This window comes from Symphalangus syndactylus, chromosome X (assembly GCF_028878055.3).
Source record: "Symphalangus syndactylus isolate Jambi chromosome X, NHGRI_mSymSyn1-v2.1_pri, whole genome shotgun sequence".
Taxonomy (NCBI): domain Eukaryota; kingdom Metazoa; phylum Chordata; class Mammalia; order Primates; family Hylobatidae; genus Symphalangus; species Symphalangus syndactylus.
This window is the reverse complement of record NC_072447.2, coordinates 136,547,427-136,573,334: the sequence shown is the minus strand read 5'-3', so window position 1 is coordinate 136,573,334 and position 25,908 is coordinate 136,547,427. Positions and strand designations below refer to the sequence as shown.

The following is a 25,908-nucleotide window of genomic DNA, read 5'->3' as shown; positions in this document are numbered from 1 at the left end:
TATCTCCATTTCTCATACTAGATGCCATCCTCTGAGAGGCAAGTGCCCCATTTCCCAGCCATCCCCTCTCCTGTTGCATCTAGCTAGGGCATTCAAGTTGATTTCTTCATAGACGGAAATTACCATAGCTGTATCCAGAAGAATTATGTTGAACGAACATGATATTAAGACTATGTGTATATTACCTGGTATATCAAAAGGGGGTTAAATGTTATGGGGGAGGATAACAGCTGTTTATTTAACAAAATGTTAATTGAACATGACTACAAGGAATCTCAGAGGATGATGGAGAAGCCCACGTTAGAACTAGTCAAGACATTGTTACCTACTGAGCTCAGTAAAGAGAAAAGTGGAACTGTAAGTGTGTTGACTATAGCCTGTTATAAGCTGTCCTTTTCCCTTCCCACACTTACCTTCTGCTGTTCCTACCACTCTATCACCACCATCATCACCAAACAATTTTGTGGGATAGAGAAGGATTCCAAGTAAGAAACCCAGCCAAACACTTCAGTCCCAGGAGCAAGCAAAATGTGCACACCCTATCCACCAAAGAAGGCCAACAGAGAAAATAATTCACCAGAATCTCTACCAGATTATACCTAGCCAAAATAGGAAGAGTTCAAGCACTGCCCAACACTGAGTACAAATTAGCTGGACTTGGTTACATGATGCTCTTCCCAGACCTTGTGGTTAAATTCTAATAACCTTCTTAGGAAAAACAAGAGGCCTGTCCTGGGAATGCTTGATGAGGTTTGGAATTCAAGAATAAGAGGCAATGATGAGAGACACCCAGATGAGCATGGAAATGATTGTATCTGAACTAAGTTCCAACTGTATTCTTGTTTCAGAGAAGTGAAATTAACCTAAGCTATGCTACCCCAAGGCAAGTATATAGATGCACTAAATCAGCTAGTGTTTTAGGGGATGAAAGGTCGATGTGAATGTTAGTTTAGGCAAATGCCAAGTAGCAATTATTTTGTGAAGGTTAGTTTAGGCCGATATTAAGTAGAAATTATTTTGTAAGCCTGTACAGTCAACCCAATAGAAAATTTTACAGCTGTGGAAAAAACATGTAAGGATATGGTAGAATTAACTAAGCTAAAATTGAGAGAATGTTCGCCAATATCAATAATAAGTAGATGTTAAATGATGTTAAATGACAATGAATTTTGTTAAAAGACCGTCTGACCTAATATGGGATGCCAACAAGGTAGTAAATATATTCAAATTACGAATGGCTAAGCTTAAGTTGAACTACGGTGTTCAGTGATATCCTTTCAAACAATGTCCTAAATAATTACCAAAAGCAGGGCTCAAATTCCTTTCCTATTGGAGAATACGAGCAGTTCCGTTCAATTTCACATTCCTTCATCCACTGTTTGACCATGCCAGTCAAACCACTTGAGGTACAGAAAAGAGAACTACATTACAACAAGGAAGTACTTAATCATTTGGTAGCTGCAGAATATAACTTGGCTTGCCAATGGCCCACTAAGAGTCTAGTGCTCTAGTGGTCTTCTGTGACCAACATGTTACAAAAGCTATACATGTTGAATTCAGAGAGACCCAATCATTTTAGCATCTTTAATGCTGTATTTACCAAACAAAGCACTGTTTTAGGACATGTCCCAGTTTTTGATATTTAAAAGAATGACCTGAGCATTTCTTAAGTTAATGTTTACTTAAGGAGTGAAGCTAAAAAATATACAAGGGCACCATTCCTTTGCTGCTGTTGCTTCAGCCTGTAAAGGTGTATGATTAGATAGGAATATTGTAATGATTTTATTCATGTTTCCTGAGAGAGAGCCCATTTCCCCCTTAGGATTTGGTGACCTAAAATTTGGGAAGAGAAAGGCTTGAAAATCTCTGACCTCCAAGGAAACTAGAAGCTCAAAATAGAGTTTTTCAAGTCCCAGTCTCAATTATCTGAAACATATTTAAAAATTCATATTCTTCAAGTAGTATACCAGAACAGGAAAACTGCTCTCACCGAAAACCTATTTATAAACCCTGATCTATACCTAGTCTTTAAAGGAAGAAAGCTTTATCAGAAACTAGAGGCATCTCATTAATCCTCAGTGGACTAGAGGCCTTCTGGAAGAATAGTGAACCGATGTCCCCCAGTCATTGAGGTTGACTCTTCAAGCCCAATGCTTGATGACATGGCTGCTGTGGTTCATACACAGATGTTATTTTTAGAGGCAAGAATTCTCATTTCCCAAAAGTATAACCACAAGATGTCTATTTGGAATGAATCACATTTATGCATTTGGACAATAGTAAATGTTCAGCTCATGTCTGTGTAACCTCAGTTCCCTGAAGAAATATGTAATATCTTGGTATACTCTCACCCCAGGACCCTTGCCCTCTGTCAGTGGCCCTCATCTAACTGAGGTGATTTATTTGGAAATGGAGCAGGGCTGTGGAGTTCCATAGATGTCTTTGAAGCTGGTTTTTCTTCCAGAAAAAAAGTTGTATTTTATCCTTGTGGCTTTTCACAAAAACTGGTTTAGGGACAAAAATGTCACCAATCTTCCACAAAGCCGGTAGCAAGGCTCAGAGACCTTCAGGGAGAATTTGAACTTGGTGGCCTGCAAAGGTGCCTTGCTGTGTTTGCACTTTGCTGCCACAGCTGGCAAATCAGCCTGATCTGGCTAAGCTTTTTGGGCCTAGGCCAATCTCAGGTCCAGCTTTTATAACTGTGACTGGACTGTGTGGGGCTTTTGACCCCTTAAACTGAGCTTTACTCTAGTAAGGCTGGAGACCCTCAAAGAGGGCATTACAGAGCCCAGAATTAACACACACAGGCAGACTAATCTAGCAAAGAGAGTACTTATCTGGGAATTGGCAGAGGCTCCCTGGGTGGGTCCGGTAACCTTGTTTAGCCACTTGGTGCTTTGCTTGGCCACATCCCTTTGGGTTAGCTGGTTCCTTTGCTTAAAAAGATCGAATGACTGCCTTCCTCTTTGACTTTGCCCTACTCCCTCATGGAAGAGTCTCCCTCATCTGTGGGGAAAGATGGTACCTGCCTTTCATGGTAGCCCAATAAAGTAAATGCTGGTAGTCAATCACTCAGTCCGTCTGTTCAGCTGTCTTGCTGTCTAGCTGTGGAGTCAGGGCTCCCTGGCAGGAATCAGCTATTACCATACCAGGAAAACAGCAATGGCATATCAGACCGGTCAAAGAGACAGAGGTTGGAAAAAAATCAAGTCAATGAATAGGGCTGGCACAGTGGCTCATGCCTGTAATTCCAGAACTTTGTAAGGTCAAGGCAAGAGGATTGCTTGAGCCCAGGAGTCCCAGACCAGCCTGGGCAATATAGCGAGACCCCCATCTCTATTAAAAAGAAAGAAAGAAAAAAAAATCAGTGAATAAGCTACTTACTAATTTCTTAACCCATTGGTTCATTCATTCAGTTACCAAACATGTCTTGAGAACCTACTATGTGTCAGGCATTGTGCTAGTCCCAGGGCTATGCCCTTTCCAGATTAATACTGGAGTTCAAAACCCCTCCTTCCTGGCCCCATTCCAAATCCTAACAACTTTATACTAGCTACCCTGAAGAAAGTTTTCAGGCTGAAAATGGACATGTTGCCCCACATCTCTCTCGGCTCTCATTTCCTCATTTGTAAAATGAGGCTAATAATACCTGCCCTGCTGCCTCACAGGGGTCCCATATAGATCAACTAAGAGAACAGATACAGCAGCTTTTAATTATAAAAATCATAAAACGCTAATAGTTGTGACTCAATAATGAAGATTTATTGAGGGCTTACCATGTTCTCCAGATTTAGCCTTACCCAGGCCATAACTGAATGTTAACCTATACCAAAAATTCTGAATTTATCCTGTTTGGAAATTCAGATTTTATAAATATGTAGTTTTTCATGTATAATATTAATATTTTGTGAGTGCTGTGCACCAGATACTAAGCTCAGTGCTTTACACAAATTACATCTAATCCCCATAATTACACAATGTGGGAGATGGATACGAGGATTATTATACTCATAGAGAAGAAACATGGAACTCAGTGAGGTTAAAGAATAACTTATTGGCTGAGCACAGTGACTCACACCTGTAATCCAAGCACTTTGTGAGGCCAAGGTGAGAGGATCACTTGAGCCCAGGAGTTCAAAACCAGCCTGGGCAATATAGGGAGACCCTGTCTCTACAAAAATATTTCAAAAGTATTCAGGCGTGGTGGCATGCACCTGTAGTCCTAGCTACTCAGAAGGCTGAGGCAGGAGGATTGCTTTAGCCCAAGAGGTCAAGGCTGCAGTAAGCTGTGATCACTCCACCACACTCCAGCCTGGGCAACAGAGCAAGACCCTGTTTCAAAAAAGTAAATAAAATAATAGCTTATTTATAGTAACAAGGCTAGTAAATGATAGAGTCAATTTGAATCCAAGTTTTCTGACTCCAGAGTATGAACCTTTAACCACCATGCTATGCCTCCTCTTGGAAAAGAATCAAACTCTGTACACTTCTAAGCTATTGGTAATATTATTGGTAATATTATTGGAAATTTTCCACTTTGAGATAGCGGACAGTTTCTTAGAACTACAGAGAACCATTTCTACCACTGGGGAAGGAGCCCCACTGAAATGGATTTAATTCCATCCTGGGTCGGCTTCTTCACATCCTGGTGTTTTGTTTGTTTATTTGTTTCCTATCCATTTAACAGGGGGACATATTTTCATAAGTTTCACTGCTGCATTCACAAACCATAAAGTAAGAATTGGGAAAGCTGGAAGTGGTAGAGAAAGTGTGTTCTGTGGATCAGAGGCAGATGTGGAAGCAAGGCCCAGGCAAGAACATATGTGGGTGTGGGTAGCTTTGCTGATACCATATGGAAGCACAGCCTCTAGCAGGTCTCTCTTCTTTGTCATTAAACATCTCTGTGTGCATCCTTGGTACACAGACTCTTATCTTACTGGGAGCATCCAGAAGGGTTTTCCCAGACCCACAAAAATTCCACCCAGCCTTCTTTCTAGTGCTTCAGTGGGTGGCCATGGAGTATTACTTTTTTTGCCTTAGGAGGTATTTGTAACAAGCTCTTGTGTCTGCTGCTATGGCTGCTACTACTACCCCTCCTCCTCCTCTTTTCCTCTTCAAGATCATCATCATTATTCTGAGCAGAAGAGTTAACATGTCCAAGAACTTATTACATTACCTTTCCAGGCAATGTGCTAAGCACTTTACATGCATTATTCTATTTATTTGTTCATTCATCCATTTAATATTATTTACTGAACATTACTTTGTACCAAACACTGTGCCAGGCATTGGGAACTGAACACACTTTTATCCCTTCTGTTAGTCTAGTGGGGATGCAACAGGGAATATATAATTACAAACAGTGGAAAGTTCTAGAAAAGAAGAATACATGGAACTATATGAAAGGTGAATGGTGCTATTTTATTTAATATTTCAACAGCCCTGTGAAGATAATAAATAGTATTATCCCCCATTTTACAGGTGAGGCAAGTGAAGCTCACAGAGTTTAAGTGACTTGCCCAAAGTCACACAGCTAGTAAGTAGGCTGAGTAGGGATTCACATCCACGCTGGTCAGATTCCAAAGCTCATGCCCTTAACTGCTATACTTTATTGCCCCCCAACGTGTGAAGTGCATATATAGCCATTAATTCTAGGTCTATACATTTGGGTTCTGGCTTTATCTCAAATGTGTGGAGTTGCAATTGTTTCCAATTAGTTGTGGCTGTGGTTTGGTGCATTCGTTCAAAGAGAGTGTGCACGCAAAGCACAGGTCACGTGCTAGGCCTTGTGGATGTGCACAACGTATAAATAATAATGGCATTCCAAAAAAGCTGGGCTTCATTGGAGTCACCACATTTGTTTTCCATTAGCTTATGCTACTCAAATACAAACAGTAAAGCATGTGTTTACATTGCTGTGGATACGGAAAGCCAGGACCCCAAAGCACATTTTGCAGGTTGTATAAAGCTGAGCATCCAAATAGTTCAAAATCAGTTTTATAAGCCCAGCTTAATAGCTTTAAAATGTAACCTGGATTCCAGATATTAAAAAATGCCTACAGAAAGTATGTGAGGAGTAGCCAAAAGAGACAAAACCAGCTAAATCCTTAAAATATGTATCGTCCCATATTTGCAGTATCTATTTTGTTACTTATCCCTTTATTTTTTTTTAAATGCTAAAGAGCTTAAAGTCAAGCAAACTCTTAGCCATGTAGCAGCAGTAATGGAATTTTTCATTCTGTACTAACCAGCTGTCTGAAGCTTTTCAAAACAAACCTGTTCATGATGAGATAGTTTGGTTATTTAAAACACAGTAGATGACAAGCCTGGGGAAAGTAAGCAGGAGGCATCCAATGTTGTTCAATGCCCAGTGCTTATCTCCCCCTTCTGGTCCTCCCACCCAATAGTGAAAAGCTTTCCCATCAAGTTATAGTTAATGCCCAGCATCTGAGAAAATGGAATTGAAATGGAAATTATCTGAGCTAAAGGCAGTAAAGATGGCAAAAATGTACAATGAAGGCCCCATTCGTTGATGTCTTTACCTAAGACACATGTTTCTTTTGAAGAGTTCTGGACCCGGGGGACAAATATGTTATCGTTAATGGGATCTCTATTACTTACTCAGTAACTGGGTCAAGTTATGTCCCCTCTCTGAGCTTCAATGTCTTCCCTTAACATGTGAAATGGGGATGGCAGTCTTCCCTGTTATACAAACTGGTGGAGAGTATTGAGGATTATGTGAGAGAACATATGTGAAACCCCAGCACAGTGTGTGGCTGATAAGGTTCATATCTTTGCAATCAAGACAATTCCAAGAGGCATATTATTTATACCATATAGACAGGTCAAGACTTGCTGCTCTCACTGGTCTAATTTCAACATATTTGATCCCTCTCAGAACAGTAAGTATGTCCTTTGATCTCCCATGGACCAAGCACAGAAAGAGCTTCAGCCAAATCTCATTGTCCCATGCTGCCGTACCCTTTTGTTATATTGGTTATGGCTTTAAAAATATGAAATTGTTGTACTTCAGAAAGCCCTTTTTTCCCTTTCATTGTGTTTCTAATTTTCTTAAGTAATTATTCCAGGCTTTTTGTTTCCTTTTATCACACAACCCTGAGTACCTCTTCCAAGGCTAACTTTAAATGTTTCCCTGTCTAATCAAATGAAGTCAATCACCTTTATACAAGGGTATTTTCCTTAACTACAAAGACAAAAGGTCAAGATATCCATACCTAACTGAAAAGGAAATCATCATATTATATTTGCTTTTAAACACATGGTTTGAAGAGCATTTACTAAGGATTCCAACATGCATGGTGCTCTGGTGGCTCTTGTCAAAAGGTGGTTTCAGTGGGATTCTGGGAAGCAGAGTAACATTGGAACAGCCTTTCTGAAAGAGTAAGGAGTGGTCTGCGGTTCACTCACAGTAAGATGAGGGGGACAGATCTAGTTAGGCATGTGCCTGTAGTACTAGCTACTCAGGAAGCTGAGGCAAGAGGCTTGCTTGAGCCCAGGAGTTTGAGACCAGCCTAGGCAACATAGTGAGACCCCCGCTCAAAAAAAATAGATGCAGATCTGTGTGCTCCATCCCAGATTCACCAAATCAGAAACTCTGTGAGTGAATTGGGCCAGGGAGCGTGTCTTTTTTTTTTTTTTAACTTTTGCCTTTTTATTTTTTTCAAAATCACAATTTGTATTTGTCAAAATTGCTGACCTGAATATAATTGAGAAAGAAATGATTGAATGATTGCCAAGAGCTCAATATCAACACAAAAATGTAAGCCATCAAGACTGTTTGTACACTAAAAAACTTATGTTTCTGTTAGGTGTTTGGGGGAATTATGGCTACACATTGAATTACTTGTTATTTAAATATTACTTCTACAATATGTATTATCTTATTTTTCTTTTTCCTATAAAATACCTTTCAACTTAAAAATGTTTAGTTCTTTGTTTTTCCTTTTATTTTTGGTTGACACATAATTGTACATATTTACGGGACACAGAGTGATATTTCAATACGTGTATACAATGTGTAGTGATTAAATCAGGGTAATTAGCATATCCATCACCTCAAACATTATTTGTGTTGTGGACATTCAAATCCTCTCTTCTAGCTTTTAGAAAATATACAATAAATTATTATTAACCATATTCATCCTACAGTAGTATAGAACAGTGGTCCCCAACCTTTTTGGCACCAGGGACCAGTTTTGTAGAAGACAATTTTGCCATGGACCAGGGGTGTGCTGGTTTCGGAATGAAACTGTTCCACCTCAGATCATCAGGCATTAGATTCTCATAAGGAGTGCCACCTAGATCCTTTGCATGTGTAGTTCACAATAGGGCTCCCATTCCTATGAGAATCTAATGCTGCCGCTGATCTGATAGAAGGCAGAACTCAGGTGCTCACCTGCTACTCACCTCCTGCAGTATGGGGACCCTGGTATAGAACACTAGAACTAATTCCTCCTATCTAGCTGTAATTTTGTATCTATTGGCTAATCTCTCCCTCTCCTCCCCTTCCCAGACTCTAGTAACCACTATTCTCTACTTCTATGAGCTCAACTTTTTTTTAGCTCCTACATATGAACGAGAATGTGGGGTATTTATCTTTCTATGCCTGACTTATTTCACTTAACATAATGTCCTCCAGGCTCATCCATATGGCCTCAAATGACAGGATTTCATTATTTATTATGGCCAAGTATTATTCCATTGTGTATATACACCACATTTTCTTCATCCATTCATCTGTTGACGGACATTATAGGTTGATTCCAAATCTTGGCTATTGTGAGTAGTGCTGCAATAAACATAGGAGTGCTGATATCTCTTCAATATACTCATTTCTTTTCCTTTGAATAAATACCCAGTAGTGGGATTACTGGACCATAGGGCAGTTCTATTTTTAGTTTTTTGAGAAACCTCCATATTATTTTCCATAGTGCCTGTGCTAATTTACATTCCTATCAACATGTATAAGAGTTTAGCGAGGCTAATTTTTTAATAAGCATCCTGGTGATTCTTATGGAATTTAGAGAATCACTCCCATAGTGTGTAAGTATGTACATACCCTTTGACCCAGTATCCTTACTAAGGAAATAATCCAAAATATGAAAAGAGTTATGTGAATGTTCCTGATGATTACATTTTTGTTTATAAAAGCAAAATAACAGGAAACAATGCAGATATTCAGTATTAGAAAAATGGTTAAGTAAATGTTGATAGATCCCTTAATAGATAGATGCATCATCCCATTTAAAGTATGACATTTATCACATTTACTCATTACAACAATTCTGTGAGGCAGGCGTTAATTCTCTCATTTTATAGATGAGGACACTGAGGTTTAGGGAGATTAAGCAGCTTGTCTGAGAATACAATTTTAATAAGTGGAAAAAGTAGCATTCGAACTCAAGTCAATCTGCTTCCCAAATACAAGTTCAATTTAAAAACAAGCATTAAAAAGTGCTGACCTTTGAAAACACAAACATTGTTTGTTTATTAAAGTTTGGGAATTACGGGTTTTCTTCCTTGTTTCTTTTTCCTTTCACGTTTCTATATTTGATACTTGCATATTTAAAATATTAGATTCTAAAAGAAAGTTGATTGTATGCTAAGTCAACTGTGATAGTCTCAGTGGCTAAAACAGAGTTGCACAGACAGTAGTGGCTGTAGAAAAAGCTGGAATGTGAAGGGCCTTGTGCACTTCCACTAAGGTATCCTCTGTATGCAAAGTAATGCACAGCAGAAGTGTCAGGTTAACAGAATGTCTATGGGGATAGTGGAATGAAATACTCCGACGTAGGTTTTAATATGATTGATAGTTTACATTGATTGATAATCATTATTGTGTGCCTTGGCTTTTAAAAAGCTAGCAGGACAGTGTCCTTTGAAAATGGCAAACAGTTAATCAAAAGCATTAGGCCCCTAAAGTTACCTGCTTTTGTGTGTAAGTCCCTCATAATTTTCTTTTCATAAAGTGAGTGTTCAGTCTGAAAGACTGAGAGAGGGAACAGAAAGGTCAATATTGTGAATTGTAATTAGGCAATTGGATTTCTGGGCCAAATTCCAGGCTGCGCTAAATCCACTCCTTGCTGGCAATTCCTCCTCTCTGACCCATTACCCTTCTTTCAACACTCTGGAGCTTCAGTTTCTTCTTTAAGATTTTTGCATTAACAATAGATTTCTAGGTTTGGGTTTGTTTTGTTAATGTGTGAGGTTTAGGTTTATCAGCGGCTGTCTGTGTAAAATGGCTTAAAAGTCTACTATAATCCTTCTTCCATGCTGAATTAGTCACCAGAATGGGAGTGATTTATATACCTAAAGAAGTAACTTCACTGGCAAAGTTTTAAAGGGTTTTTGTTTAATTGCACTTTGTTTTAAACTGAGCTACTCAAGAATAGTGGGGGCATTGCACACAGGTTGGAAATGGCCTCTCAAAGATTAGCTAAGGGTCTTAGCCAAGGTCCTCCAAAAATGTTTAGCTTTTCATTCACAAATTCTTCTATAATTAATCTGGGCCTTGACTTTCTCCTTTTTCATAAGGTTGTGGAAATAGCTTTTAAAGAATTAAAGATACCATAACACTTCATTTTGCTTCAGTTCAATAGCACATATATTGAGTGCCTACTGTGTGCTAGACACTGCCTTACATGCTCTGGGGTTCAAAGATAGATATATAAGATTAAACCCCTGGGCAGCTCACAGAATGGTGGTGGAGAGAAGTCATGTGTACAAATAATACCGGATTGCATATAGAAAGTGGCATTTAGGAGGTACAGATAAAGGGAACAGTGGTAGAAGAGGGAGAGGGAGAGCTATAATGACTGTCTACCAGGAAAACTTTATTAATGACATGGCACTAGAACTTGGCTTAAAAGTATGGAGGGCTTTGAACAGACACAAATGAAGAACAGCTCATAGTACATTCTCAATGAATGTGTACTGAAGGTGTTAATGAAAGGGACAGATGCAAGATGTGCTTGAGAAATAGCAAGTTCACTAATCTATATCTAAACATAAATTCTACTTATGTGAAAAATTCTCATTCAGGTATTTCATGATGTACACAAAAGATGCATTCTTGAAAATTAACAAAAATGCTTATATTGAAAGCAAATTTCTCATAAGACATAATGATAAAGGAGGGCATTGGGGGTTTTGGTGAAACTGAAGTGATGTTATAGGCTAGATTAGCTGTTCTCAAAGAATGGTTTATGGATCCTGGGAATCCAAGAAATCCAGGGATCTACAAGGTTAAAACTACTTGCACAACAGTACTAAGATGTTATTTGTCTTTTCCCCTGTGTTGATATTTGCACAATGGTTCAAAAGCAGTGGCAAGTACAACTCTTTGATGCCACAGTATGAATCAAGACACCACAGAATGAATTAAGCCAATAGCACCAAAATGTACTAGTAGTCATTGTATTCATCACTGGTGTGTACTTGCAGAAAAATAAAGGGCAGTTTTACTTAAGGTGGCATTGCTGAATCTGTAAAAAATTTATTAATTTTATGAAACCTCATCTCTTTTACACTTTTAAAAGATTCTGTGTTATAAAATAGGAAGTACACTTAAAGTATTTACACAGTAAACCATGTCAATGTGCATCTCAAGAAAAAGCACTTGTGAGAAATTTGAGCTGTGAGCTTCCTGTTTCATTTTTTACTTGAGAGAATGACTGACAAACTATAGTTGTGCAGACTCGAATACTTGCTAGACATTTTCTTGGAAAGGAACAAAGAGAGCCTGTCAGTTCAGGGAAAACAACTAGCAGTATTTATTGCCAATAATAAAATTCAGGCTTTCAATAGAAAACCGAAAATTGTTTTAAACTTTTATCTGCCACTGTGAGCTTGAGAGCTTCCCAAAACTTAAAGACTTTTCGGATGAGATTGGAGATAATATTAACGAATGTGATTTTTTATATCATATAATGAAAGGTGTTGACATTGGGAAGACCTGCATTGCTCAGTGAGCCAGTATTTTCCAGATGACCCATGGATGATGATACAAAATGAGTAAAATGCATGTTCAAAGTTTAAAACATACAGGTGGATTTAAATGTAACAGGATATGATTATTTATATAGTTTCATATTCCACATTGCAACTACTTGTTGAGTTTTTATGTAGTATCAAAGAAAAATCTCCACAATTATCTGAAAAGTCTGCTAAAATACTTCTCTCTTTTCCCATGACATATCTGTGGGAGGTTGGATTAACTGCAAATATTTCAACCAAAACCATATATCACAGCAGATTGAGTGGAGAAGCAGATTTGACAATCCAGCTATCTTATATTAAGCTAGACATCAAAGAGATTTATAAAACTGTTAAATAGTGCCACTCTTCCTATGAATTATCTTATGTCTGGGAAAATATGTTTGTCATTCAAAAATGTTTATGTTCTAGCCTGGGCAACATAGTGAGACCTTGCCTCTACAAAAAGTAAAAAAAAAAAAAAAAATTAGCTGGGGATGGTGTCACACACCTGTAGTCCCATCTACTTAGGAAGCTGAGGTGGGAGGATTGCTTGAGCCTGGGAGGTCGAGGCTGCAGTGAGCCATGATCATGCCACTGCACTCCCACCTGGGTGATGGATCCAGACCCTGTGTCAAAAAAAAAAAGTTTATGTCACATCATGGGTTCATTCTTGTTATGTTTACAGAAGCTATCAAATAAATATTTTAAAAATTTCTCAGTTATAATTTCTAAGATGGTAAATGTTGATAGATATAACTTGTATAAACAAAAATAACTTTTATAAACTCTATGGTTCTCAGTAAGTATAAAGGAGTCCTGAGACCAAGAAGTTTGAGAACCACTAATCTAGCTCATCTTAGCCTGTATTTATATATAATAAATGTAGTTGTGTATGATGAGCAGCAGCAGAAGTGGCAGGGTGAATGTGGTGCTGGAGTGGGAGACAGTTGGTAGATTGGCTTCTCCAATACCGTTAGAGGTTGTTGGCCAGAAAAAACAAAAACAAAAACAAAAACGGAAACCTCTTTGGGACTTTCCTTTCTTTGCTAAAAAAATAAAAATAAAAACGTAAAAGCCACCTGCAGAATCACATTTCTCTGTAGTATGTAGCTCTTTCCAAGTAGATCTCGGGGGTGGCAGCTAAATCACAGGTGGAGAACATAAAAGTATACTTAGCCATGACATAAACATAGGGACGATGGAAACCGCAGAAACCCCAGCTTGTGTTTGCAGCAATTTTTCTTTCTGGATATCTCTTCCACAGTCACAAAGATCTCAGTTTCTGCATATCCCGAATCTTTTGTTGGCTATCTTTTAAAAGTAGGGGTTGGGTCTAAGATTTAGGATGAGAAATGGGTGACGGGGAAGAAGCCAGGACAAAAACAGAATATGAGAATGAAGCCTTGGAGAGAGACGGCGAGGAAAAAAATAAGATGGAATCTGACAACGGCCCTCAGGGACCCTTCGTGCGGTGTGCTGGGTCTCTGGGTCAGTGGAGAGACATTTGAAAGGTAGGAGTCCCGTGAAATTAGTAATGCATTGGCCATGTGACTGAAAAGCCAGACACCACAGAGTGAAACAAACATGTCTCTTAGTGTGCATATTATCTACAATAAAGCAAAATAAATTTAAAAGCATCTTATTGGAATTGCAGGAGAGGAGAATATTGAACAATTTTTCCAGTGATCAAGTCATATATAATGATGATTGATTATAAGTAGTCATTGTACATGTGTATAAAATGGCACTACTATTCTCCTCATTTGGTAGGAAGCATTTTGTGGTTTTAATTTAGTGACTGTAAATTTGATTATTGGGGACTTCCATAGGGATCTTTACTGGTCTTGGTGTCCTCTTAGCTTTGCCTTATCATGTCTTAAGTTCCTCATCAGTGAATTGTATCATGGAGACTTTCAGGAGCTTAAATACCATGGTATGAGAAGATCTAATGCAATATACACTCTGGCTACTGCATGATGTAAGTAGAGTCAAGGAGTAGACCATCACATCAAATGCTGTGGAAAGGTTCAGAAGTCTGAAACTCTAAAGAGTATAAGCAGTTTACACGTATTTAAATTTGAAAGTGATTTTTTACAGCTTCTGTGTAATTCATTGAATATTTTTAATGCCTCCTGTTAATAACACACTGTGCAGACCCACGTGAGAAATATGAAGAGCTGATGCATTCCTGGTTGTTTTCTTTCAGCTCCTGAGAACCATGTCTGTGCCCAAAGGTAGAGTTCTGGATAAAAACCTGGATGAGGAAGGGTTTGAAAGTGGAGACTGCGGTGACGATGAAGATGAGTGCATTGGAGGCTCTGGTGATGGAATGATGAAAGTGAAGAATCAGCTCCGCTTCCTTGCAGGTAACTGATTAGTGCTGACCCAAATGTAATCTAAAAATGGTGATGCTCAGGAATTAAAAATAAATTGAACCCGCTCTCTGCAATTCCCTTACATTCCCTGCAACACACAATCTCATCAACTCTTCAAGGAAAGACTATACAAGCTCTAGAAAGTGAAGTTTTCAGGTAGCCTCCTTCTTTTCCTCCCACCATTTCCAACCTTTGGTAGTTTAAAAGGGTAACTTCCTGTTTTTCATTATCTAAAATGAACTGACCTAATCAGTTGGCTGTGTTTCTCATTGGAGTTTTCCTTGGTTCTTCTCATTTATAAAAAGAAATGCATAATAAGAAATGCAAATTTGGGATGAAATAACCTGTACAATAAACCCTCATGACACAAGTTTACCTATATAACAAACCTAGACATGTACCCTGAACTTAAAACAAAAGTTAAAAACAAACAAACAAAAAAAAGAAATGCAACCTTGGAAGTCTTCTGAAAACCAATGGTTGGATAACTTTCAAAGGAAGAGCCATTAGCTGACCCTCTTTTCTTAGGACGTTATGTCTATTTTGTTTTCTCACAAGCAGTCTAACATAGATAGGCTATGGCACATAACTGAAGACCTACATAAAGACAAGAGTGGCAGGGCACGGTGGTTCATGCTTGTAATCCCAGCAATTTAGGAGGCTGAGGTGGGAGAATTGCTTGAGCCCAGGAGTTCCAGACCAGCCTGGGCAACATGATGAAATCCTGTCTCTACAAAAATACAAAAATACAAAAATTAGCAGGGTGTGGTGGTACGCCTATTGTCCCAGCTACTTGGGAGGATTGCTTCAGTCCAGGAGGCAGTGGTTGTAGTGAGCTGAGATTGTGCCACTGTGCTCCAGCCTGGGAGACAGAGCCAGAGTCTGTCTCAATAAAAAAATAATAATAACTAAACAACAAGAGCAATAGAAAAAAGTAATATAGTACTGCTGGGGCCAAGGAGGCAAAACAACAGCAAAAATTCCTTACATTTGTATTCCATATCACAGTTTAGAGTACTTTCATGTGGATAGGTGTTCTTTGATTTTACAGACAATAAAACCAGGGCTCAAAGAAGAAATGAGATTGCTCTATATGGAAGAACTAGAAATCTACCTCGGGTCTTGAGACTTCCAGTGCCATTCTCTTTCCTCTGCGGTGCACAGCCTTCTCTTTAAAACCCTATCACCCATGGCCTCTGAGATGCTAAATGTTCCTATTTCTCTGGCAGCCTCTTTCCTTCTTAGTTCTTCTTCCTAATCCTACCTGAAACTGGCTATTATCCGGATGTCCTTTCTTAAGCCTCTGTCTTTTCTCTCTTCTCCAGAAATAATGCAGATCTCACCTACTCTCCCTCTTTTGGCTTTTTCTTCCTTTTTGAGATAGGGTCTCCCTCTGTCCCCTAGGCTGGAGTGCAATGGCGCGTTCGCACCTCACTGCAGCCTCAAACTCTTGGGCTCAGGTGATCCTCTCACCTCAACTTCCCAAAGTGCTGAGATTATAGGTGTGAGCCACCATGGCTGGCCTCAACTTTTTTTTAAGACTTATTTATTTTTTATTAGGGTAAAAAAAAAATCTAACATGGAATCTGCCCTCTTAAACTTTTAAGTGTACAGTACAATATTGTTAATTATATGCACATTGTTGTGCAACAGATCTCTAGAACATTTTCATCTTGTGTGACTAAAACTCTGTCCATTGAACAGCAACTCCTTATTTTTCCCTCCCCCAGCCCTTAGCAACCACCATTTTACTTTCTGCTTCTGTGACTACTTTAGATACCTCATATATGATGGAATCATGCAGTATTTGTCCGTGACTGGTTTATTTCACTCAGCATAATTTTCTCAAGGTTCATCCATGTTGTAGCATGTGACAAGATTTCCTTCTTTTTAAGGCTGAGTAATATTCCATTGTATGTATGTACCACAATTTTTTATCCATTCATCCATCAGTGGACATGTAGATTACTTCCACCTCTTGGCTGTTGTGGATAATCCTACAATGAACATTCTTTAACTATTATAACACTGTGGGAAATAACTTACATAAAGTCATTACCACAAGTCTTAACTGCTCTCCTACCATCCCACATCTCCAGCTGCTTATTAATCATTTCTGACTTCACCACCACCACCCCCAACGTGATGTGTCACAAGTCAGATTTATCAACTGACCATCATTCTCCTGATCACTGAGGCTTAAACCTAAAGCCATCTTTGCTTCTTCTCTCTTGCCCTTATGTGCAATTAGGCCCCCAATCCCTGTCAATTCTTTCTTTGTAATTTATTCTGCTTCCGTTAATACTTTTTTTTTTTTTTTGAGATGGAGTTTGGCTCTTGTTGCCCAGGCTGGAGTGCAGTGGCGCAGTCTCAGCTCGCTGCAACCTCCACCTCCCAGGTTCAAGCAATTTTCCTGCCTCAGCCTCCCAAGTAGCTGGGATTACAGGTGTGCACCACCATGCCCAACTAGTTTTTTGTATTTTTAGTAGAGACGGGGTTTATCCATGTTGGCCAGGCTGGTCTCAAACCCCTGTCCTCAGGTGATCCACCCACCTCAGCCTCCCACAGTGCTGGGATTACAGGCGTGAGTCACTACGCCCAGCCCAATCCTTCCTTTCTATTCCCCCTTCACACCCTCCTGCACATACTATTGCAGACACATCCTAGGTGGTCTCCAGGCTTCTAGGCTCAGGCAGGAGTGTTGAGAGCCTTAGGCTAGTAGATGAGAGGACAAAGAATTTGAGACCCAGGCAGAAGATTCCATCAAATTCATCTTGCATAGCTACCTGGTTAATCTTTTGAAGGCATCTCATACTTTCTCCACAGCTCAGCTGCCTTCATGCCTTGAAGATAAAGATAAGACTCCTTAGCAGAGTTCTGAGGGTCTTCTGGTCTAGCCTCAACTACCCTTCTGGCTTCATTTCCCACCACTAGCCCCCATAAGTACCCTCCACTTTGGTAAGAACAGCCATATTCATGCTCCATGAACCCCATAAACATACTGTTCTTGTTTCTGTTTTCACACCACTGCCTATGTTTATTTATTTATTTTTTTTTTTACTTTTATTTATTTTTTTTTGAGACAGAGTCTCGCTGTGTTGCTCAGGCTGGAGTGCAGTGACACAGTCTTGGCTCACTGAAACCTCTGTCTCCCGGGTTCAAGTGATTCTCCTGCCTCAGCCTCCTGAGTAGCTGGGATTGCAGGTGCACACAACCACACCCAGCTAATTTTTGTATTTTTAGTAGAGACAGGGTTTTGCCATGTTGGCCAGGCTGGTCTCGAACTCCTGACCTCGTGTGATCCCTACCTGCCTCGGCCTCCCAAAGTGCTGGGATTACAGACATGAGCCCCAGTGCCCGGCCTGCCCATTTTATTTCTATAGAGATTGACCTTTTTTTCTTTCATCTTAAATTTTACCCATCCTTCAAGGTGCAATTCAAGTGTGATGCAATGAAAAGAAAATAGGTCTTGGGGTAGGACAAATGTTTATTTAAATTCTTGCTCTACTTATGAGCAAGCATGACCTGGGACAAGTTTCTTAGCCTCCCCTCTATGTCTCCATTCTGTCATCCATTAAATGGGGATCATAACCCCAACTTCATAGGACTATTAAATCGAGGGGGAACATTTATAAAACATCTAGGCAAGTATCTAGCATATGCTAGGTGTTCCATAATTGTTAGTTTCTCTCCATGAAATCTTTCATAGCCATCTCAGTCCATAGTTACCTCTGTCCTCTGAATTCATTACTAAAAGGAGTTCTGCCAGTGCTTTCACTTAACAGTCTACAATGGCTCCCAGATTCCATAGGACATAAAGTGACCACTCAGAGCCTGGCAACCTATTAGAAGAATGTTGAATAAACATGAAAAGTAAAAATAAGAGAAGCTAATGTTCATTGGACACTTATTATGCTGTAAACACTATGCCAGAGCTTGGCATGCATTGTCTCATATCATTTTCACAATACCACTATGAGGTAGGGGTCATTACTATTCTCACTTTACAGATGAGAAGATTTATACTGGAGGTGTTCTCACTCATAGTGGGAATTGAACAATGAGAACACTTGGACACAGGGCGGGGAATATCACACACGGCGGCCTGTCCTGGGGTGGGGGGAGCGGGGAGGGGGGAGGGATAGCATTAGGAGATATACCTAATGTAAATAATGAGTTAACGGGTGCAGCACACCAACATGGCACATGTATACATATGTAACAAACCTGCATGTTGTGCACATGTACCCTAGAACTTAAATTATAATAAAAAAGAATCATGCAGGAGGAGGTGGAGTGGCTTGCTTAAATTCACGTTCACGAAGGGCAGAGTCAGGAATCAGAGCCAAGAAGTCTGGTTTCAGAGGCCACTCCTTGAACAAGCCTACTCTGACTCTTTTTTCTCTGATCATCAACACAACGATAAAAAGATCAAAGTCAGCTTTGCATTTTGCTACCTGGAAAAGTTGTGGTCATCTAAAGTTGCCCAGACAACTTACCCAAATGTTGCCTGGTCCCAGCACTGATCCCTGAGACATACCACTGTTCATACTTCTCCAGAAAAGTCTATGCTTATTCCTACTTGTGCTTTCCTGACTATAAGCCACTTTCCTATCCATTTCAAAGCACTGCTCCACAATTCCATGGGTGACTTAACTTGTTAAAACAGTGTTTGGCATGGGATCTTGTCAAGGGCCTTTTCAAAATCTAAATAGATTACATCCATGGTTTCCCTTTGTCCACATACACATTTATCCTGTAAAAGAATTCTAGTCAATTTGTTAGGCATGATTAACACTAAGTTCTTTATAAACTATAAAACATTAGACAAATGGTGGTTAATTTAATTGAGAGGAAAAATGATGCCTAGCCCCCAATACATTACACTTGCCTAACATGTTCAGTGATCCTACCAGCCTGAAGTTCCTTGGGCCCCCTTTAAAAATGCTTCTCATGGAGAGGAGACTCATTGCCAACCTGCCAGGCTCATGGTATAATAGCTATTTGGCATAATAGCTATTTGGAATGACAGGCTATATGCTTTGGTCAGCTGTTATACAATTTTACCTAAAATTTGGATAGATGCCATCTGGTCCTGATGATTCATCAGCATCCATTTATTTAGTCAGCTAGATTTGGAACACCATGCACATTCACCACCATTTCATTTAGCCCTCCAAGTTGCCTCCTCCAAAATACAACTTGGGAATAAAGAGCATGGCTCAGAATATGTTAAGACTCTCTTGTATCTCCCTTTTGTCCCTGAACAGACCTTTTGCGACATGACCAGCAAGTAGTTCTATCGGCTGGCTTCCCTGGCTTACTTCTTCCCTTCTTTTGAGGCACTGAATGAAGTGCAGGACACCCAGGTTCTATTCCTGGCTTTGCTTCTCCCATATGTCCTAAAGCGAGCCCCTTCCACTTTTGAAAAGTCAGTTTCTCCATTTGTGAAATAGAGGGAGTTCACACACAAGTCTTGCAGGGCATTCCAGTGCCAGCAGTCTGTGATTATGTTCATTTCTTTGGCTTTGATCTCTGGCAAGGTGCTTATCAGAGTCTTTTGAGGACATCTTGTAAGTTTTCATCTGACCTTGCAGGTTCTCTGTTCTCTTCTCTTGAGCTATAGTTCCATATAGAAAAGATCTCACTTTCCCCATTCTAACCCCTTTGACTTTTCCACCAATCTGGCAAGCTGGGCTTCTTACCAAGGGCTCCCCACATGTGGTCTTCAACACACTTGTGCATTAGGATGCTATTAAAAGTAATGGCAAAAACCACAATTACTTATACGCCAACCTAATAATAAGAAGGTTTTAGTAGTTTCCAGGCTTTCTGGGGTATATTCATTTATAAAACTATTCATCTCAAAGTTCCCTGTTCTCTTTTTCCTTATTTCTTATTTATAAATTTTACATAGAATCCTTAGAGTCTTCTTCTTTCTGATTGTTGAATTTAATTGTTGGTGGGATGACCATTACATGATGTCTTACCCATGGTTACATCTTCGCCTGTTCCTTGCACTTCTCAGAACCAAGGGTAATGTATTTCCCTTTCGGTGCGTATCCTAGTCCATTTGCACTGCTATAACAAAATACCTTAGATTGAGTAATTTATACATATTGGGAAGTTATACTTACAGTTCTGGTGGCCAGGAAGTCCGAGATGAAGGTGCCAGCATTTGGTGTCTGGTGAATGCCTTCTTCCTGCATCCTCATGTTGCAGACGGAACAAATGCTGTGTCCTCACCTGGGGGACTGCAGAAGGGCAAAAAAGGGACAGATGCTGTGTCCTCACATGGCAGAAGAGATGGAAAGGCAGAAAGGAGCCTACCTAGTTCTCTCCAGCCCTTTTATAAGGGACTAATTCCCTCCATGAGGGCAGAGCTCTCATGGCCTAATCACCTCCTAAAAGGCCCACCTCTTCATACTGTTGCATTGCCGCGGGCATTAAGTTTCAACATGAATTTTGGATGGGGCACGAACATTCATCAAACCATAGCAGTGGGATACTTTATCTCTCTCAGCCTGCTTCTGTTTCTAAAAAGTGGAGATACAGCAAACTAGCACAGGAACAGAAAACCAAACACTGCATGTTCTCACTCAAAAGTGGGATTGAACAATTAGAACACATGGACACAGGGAGGGGAACAACACACACTGGGGCCTGTCGGGTAGGGGATCAGGGGAGGGAGAGCATCAGGATAAATAGCTAATGCATGCTGGGCTTAATACCTAGGTGATGGGTTGATAGGTGCAGCAAACCACCATGGCACACATTTACCTATGGAACAAATCTGCATGTCCTTCACATGTATCCCAGAACTTAAAATAAAATAAAATATATATATATATATATATATATATATATATATATATATATATATATGTTTAACTGGAGATAATAATAGTTCCTATTTCATAGAGTTGTAGGGATTAAATAAAATCATCCTTGTAAACCATTTGGCGCAGTGCCTGGTACCTAGTAAGCACTCAGAATGATATTAAAGCTACTGTTCTGCTGTTGCTGACCTGTGAGAGCTCGAAGAACCTGTAGATGTAAATTACAATGGTCTTAGGTTTGTTTGTTTGTTTGTTTAGGACCCATGAAAGACGATTACAACCAGGTAACCAACATTCAGCAACAATATCCTCTTAACCGTTGCTACTCCAAGTGAGGTCCATGGACCAGAAGCATTTATATTATCTGGGAGCTTATTAGAAATGCAGAATCTCAGGGGCCACCTCAAGACCTACTGAATCAGAAAGCCATTTTAACAAGACCTTGGGTGATTTGTTTGCAGCCTTTTTTTTTTTTTTTTTTTTTTTGACAGGGTCCCACTTTGTTGCTCAGGCTGGAGTGCAGTGGTGCAATCAGAGCTCATTGCAGTCTCAAACTCCTAGGCTCAAGCCTGATTATCTTGCCTTAGCCCCCTGAGTAGCTGGGACTACAGCCACACGCCACCATGCCCAGCTAATTATTTTATGTTTTGTAGAGATAGTGTTTTGCTTTCTTGCCCAGGCTGATCTTGAACTCCTGGGCTGAAGCAATCCTACCGCCTCAGCCTCCCAAAGTGCTGGGATTACAGGCATGAGCCATTGTGCCCAGCCCCTTACTACATTCAAATTGGGAACTTCTGTCCTTTTAGGTTTAATACTTCAAGCATGTAAGAAGCCACTAAACTGCCCAACAATGAGCTAAGTATTCTAAGTGTAAGAGAGCTTCAAGGCCCAGTCATCCATGTAATTGATTAGGACACTTGGGTCCTTGAGCAAGTTATTTAGCTGCTCTGATCCTCAGTTTCCCCTGTTGTAAAATGGGCATAATCACCTTTGCCTTGCCTACTTCAATGAGTTATTGTGAAAATCAAATATAATAATGACTAGAAAAGTGCTTTTTAACCTGCTAAGCTTTACAAATATTTAAAGCAACCATAGATGATTATTATTATTAGTCTAAATTCTCTGGAAGTCCTTTAGCTTTCTCAGCATCTCTAGCTCATGTATTTTCTGCAAAGATTAGATTTTGCCCATGACTCTGAACACCCATGTACGTACTCCCCTCCAAAAACAGATCTTCATCCATGATGGACCTGGTGTAATAAGCTCTCTTTTTGCCAGGCTGACATCTGCAGTGTTCCTAGTTAATGACTTTCTCAAAGCCCTTCTTGTAAGCTGTTTGGAAAGCTGGCCACTTCCAGTACTTCGGCTGGGGCAGATCCCTGAGAAACTTTGCAAGCTCTGGCCAGGTGCCCCAGGTTAATATGTGATGACTAAGCATCTTGAGCACCTGCCTCCTCTCCACCATGTTCCCACTCTTACCTGCACAGAAACACACATGCACACACACACACACACACACACACACATCTGCTATTGGAAACACAATTGGAACATAGAAAAACCAACTCCCAGCAAGAAACAGCCATCTCAGAGACATCTGCATTAACATTCCTCATCCTTCCTTGTCCTCCCTGGACCTGTTCTTGCTGCAGCTTACACTGCTCTGTGTGTGCAGCCAGGACATTCTAGTGATCCTAATGTCTTTATAACTGCCAGTCTCAGAACAAAAAGATGATCTTGTCTCAATCTGGGCTGAAGACAGGGCAAAATGATGAATGAAGAAAGTGGAAACCTACTATAAAAGACAGAAATGTTCCTTATTGCTACATGGGAGTAAGAGGGGCGTGGGCTGGGGAGTAGCGTTCAGGAAACACATCTTGGGCTTAAGGCTTAAACCGATTGTATTAGTCTGTTCTCGTGCTGCTGATAAAGACATACGAGAGATGGGGTAAACATGATTTTAAAGGAAACATGTTTAATGGACTCACAGTTCTACATGGCTGGGGAGGACTCACAACCACGGCAGAAGATGAAAAGAGAGCAAAGGCACGCCTTACATGGCAGTGGGCAAGACAGAATGAGAGTCACGCAAAAGGGGAAACCCCTTATAAAACCACAGATCAGCCAGGTGTGGTGGCTCATGCCTGTAATGCCAGCACTTTGCGAAGCCAAGGTGGGCAGATAATCTGAGGTCGGGAGTTCAAGACCAGCTTGACCAACATGGAGAAACCCCGCCTCTACTAAAAATACGAAATTAGCCAGATGTGGTGGTGCATGCCTGTAATCCCAGCTCCTTGGGAGGCTGAGGGAGGAGAATGGCTTGAACCTGGGAGGCGGAGGTTGCAGTGAGCCGAGATTGCACCATTGCACTCCAGCCTGGACAACAAGGGTGAAACTCCATCTCAAAAAAATAAAATAAATAAATACATAAATAAAACCATCAGATCTCATGAGACTTATTCACTACCACAAGAACGGTATGGGGGAAACTGCCACCATGATTCAATTACCTCCCACAGAGTCCCTCTCACAACACGTGGGAGTTATGGGAGCTACAATTCTAGATGAGATTTGGGTGGGGATACAGCCAAACAATATCACCAATATTAAAAGCAAATGGCCGTTTATTGCCCTTGGTACACAGATATTTCTCATAGAAATGCTTGCCTTCAAGAAACTTTCAGTCTCTCAGATGTCAGTGTGGAGACTGCAAAGAGAAAACCTGCCACTTGTTGCTTGACAGGGGGTGACTGGTCCCTTTTGCCATTCTTCTGTTGTCATCTCCAAGTGCTATGGGGGAAAGCAGTGGTCTGCCCCTGGCTAGTCACTTCGTCCCAGCAGTGCTGTGGAGGAAGCCTTTAAGATTTCACAGCTGTGAGCCCCATTTAGGGTAATATTATTAGTATTATTTAGTATCATTAGATTATAACTTATTATTTTAGCTGTCTGTAGCATATATTCCCTTTTTACAGTTACCTTATAATCTGAAAGCAAAATGACGACGATCTCAAGTAAAACAGCAATTAGGAAATATTTTCATAAGCCAGTGATCTTTTTTCTTTTCTTTTTTTTTTTTTTTACTGGATCAAGTGTAACCTTACACTTCTACTCCTAATAAGCCTGCGCACATAGGAAAGGTGAAGGACACTTCAATGGCTTAAATGTTCTTGTAAAGTGTCAAGTCAAACCTTCATAAACGTAGGCTGGTAGTCATTTTGCATTAATAAATTCATTAATAGAGTGGTCTGGTGAAAAGGACCATTGGAACTTTATGATAGGCCTTTTAACATGAGTGACAACTGCAAAATATTAATGATTTAGAACAAATCATGTTGCCTGCTAAAAAATGAGTAGAAAACTTGTAGGGAAATGAAATGTCCTGGGTTTTGTTTGTTTGTTTGTTGTTTTTTTTAATGGGAAAGTTGTTAGGTCCTATGCAGAACTCGGCATACATTAGATACAGTAATATATCTATTTATACTACCCTGTTGGTAACAAGTCCAGGAATAAATTATGGCAGTTTTACCAAAATGTATTTTATAGTGTAAGTAACCCAATTCCCCTTCCTTTGTGCTCTTTGGAAATGCACCATTCAGATCTTTGTCACATAAGTTGTAGATTGCTTCCTGCTAAGTAAGCCACCCCTGGAACTCTCAGGCAAGATCTTGTAGTGACTCCCTCCAAACTTATTTCTTGGGATATCAGCCCCTCCAACATGTGACCTCAGTGCAAGGGACCCCATGTCATCCACTGGGAGGGAGATCCCATCTGTTGGGCAAATGAGACACCTTCTGACCCTTAGACTGTTGAAGTTTGAGATACAAAGGGAAGGGCGTCACTTCTACAGAGTTAAACAAACTGGGTCCCAGTTCTGTGTCTGCCACTTCTCAATGTTGTGACCTTGGACAAAGTCAGTCAGTTCCTCTGAGCCACAGTTTCCTCACTTGCAAAAATGGTGATAGAATATTTCCTGACCTACCCACCTCATAAGTTGCTGAATGAAACACATGAGATAATGGATGTAACATACTTTATAAACTTTAAAGCATCGTATCCATTTAGGATAATATTATTAATATTGTTTAGGGTTATAGCTTAAATTATAATTTTAGCTAAAGGCTTTTGGTGAATAAAACTAAACTAAGTTCCAAATTTCTAAGCCAATAATTTTCATTATAAATGTGCTACTCTTATACACTGTTGGTGGCAATATACACTAGTACAGCCACTATAAAGAACAGTGTGGAGATTCCTCAAAAAACTACAAATAGAACTACCATATGATCCAGCAATCCCACTACTGGGCATTTACTCAAAGGAAAGGAAACCAATATATTGAAGAGACATCTGCACCCCCATGTTTAGTGCAACACTATTCACAATGGCCAAAATATGGACTCAACCTTGGTTTCCAACAACAGATGAATGCATAAAGAAAATATGGTGTATATGTACACCGTGGAATACTATTCAGCCATAAAAAAAGAAGGAAATCCTGTTATTCCAGCCAATGTGAATGGAACTGGAGGACATTGTGTTAATTGAAATAAGCTGGTAACAAAAAGTTAAACACCACATGTTCTCACTCGTATATGAAAACTAAAAAAAGTTGATCTCATAGAAGTAAAAAGTAGAACAGAGGTGGAGTAGGGAGAGACATGTCAAAGGACACAAAATTGCAGCTAGATGAGAGGAAT

General features: G+C 39.9%; 1 protein-coding gene across 1 annotated transcript in view; it reads left to right on the top strand.

Annotated features, from left to right (window-relative positions):
* GPC3 (glypican 3) overlaps positions 1 to 25,908 on the top strand; it is a 468,130-nt gene that overhangs the window by 390,499 nt on the left and 51,723 nt on the right. Inside the window, 1 exon segment of the mRNA XM_055268231.2 lies at positions 14,204 to 14,363. Within this exon segment, the coding sequence (XP_055124206.1) occupies positions 14,204 to 14,363 (160 nt within the window).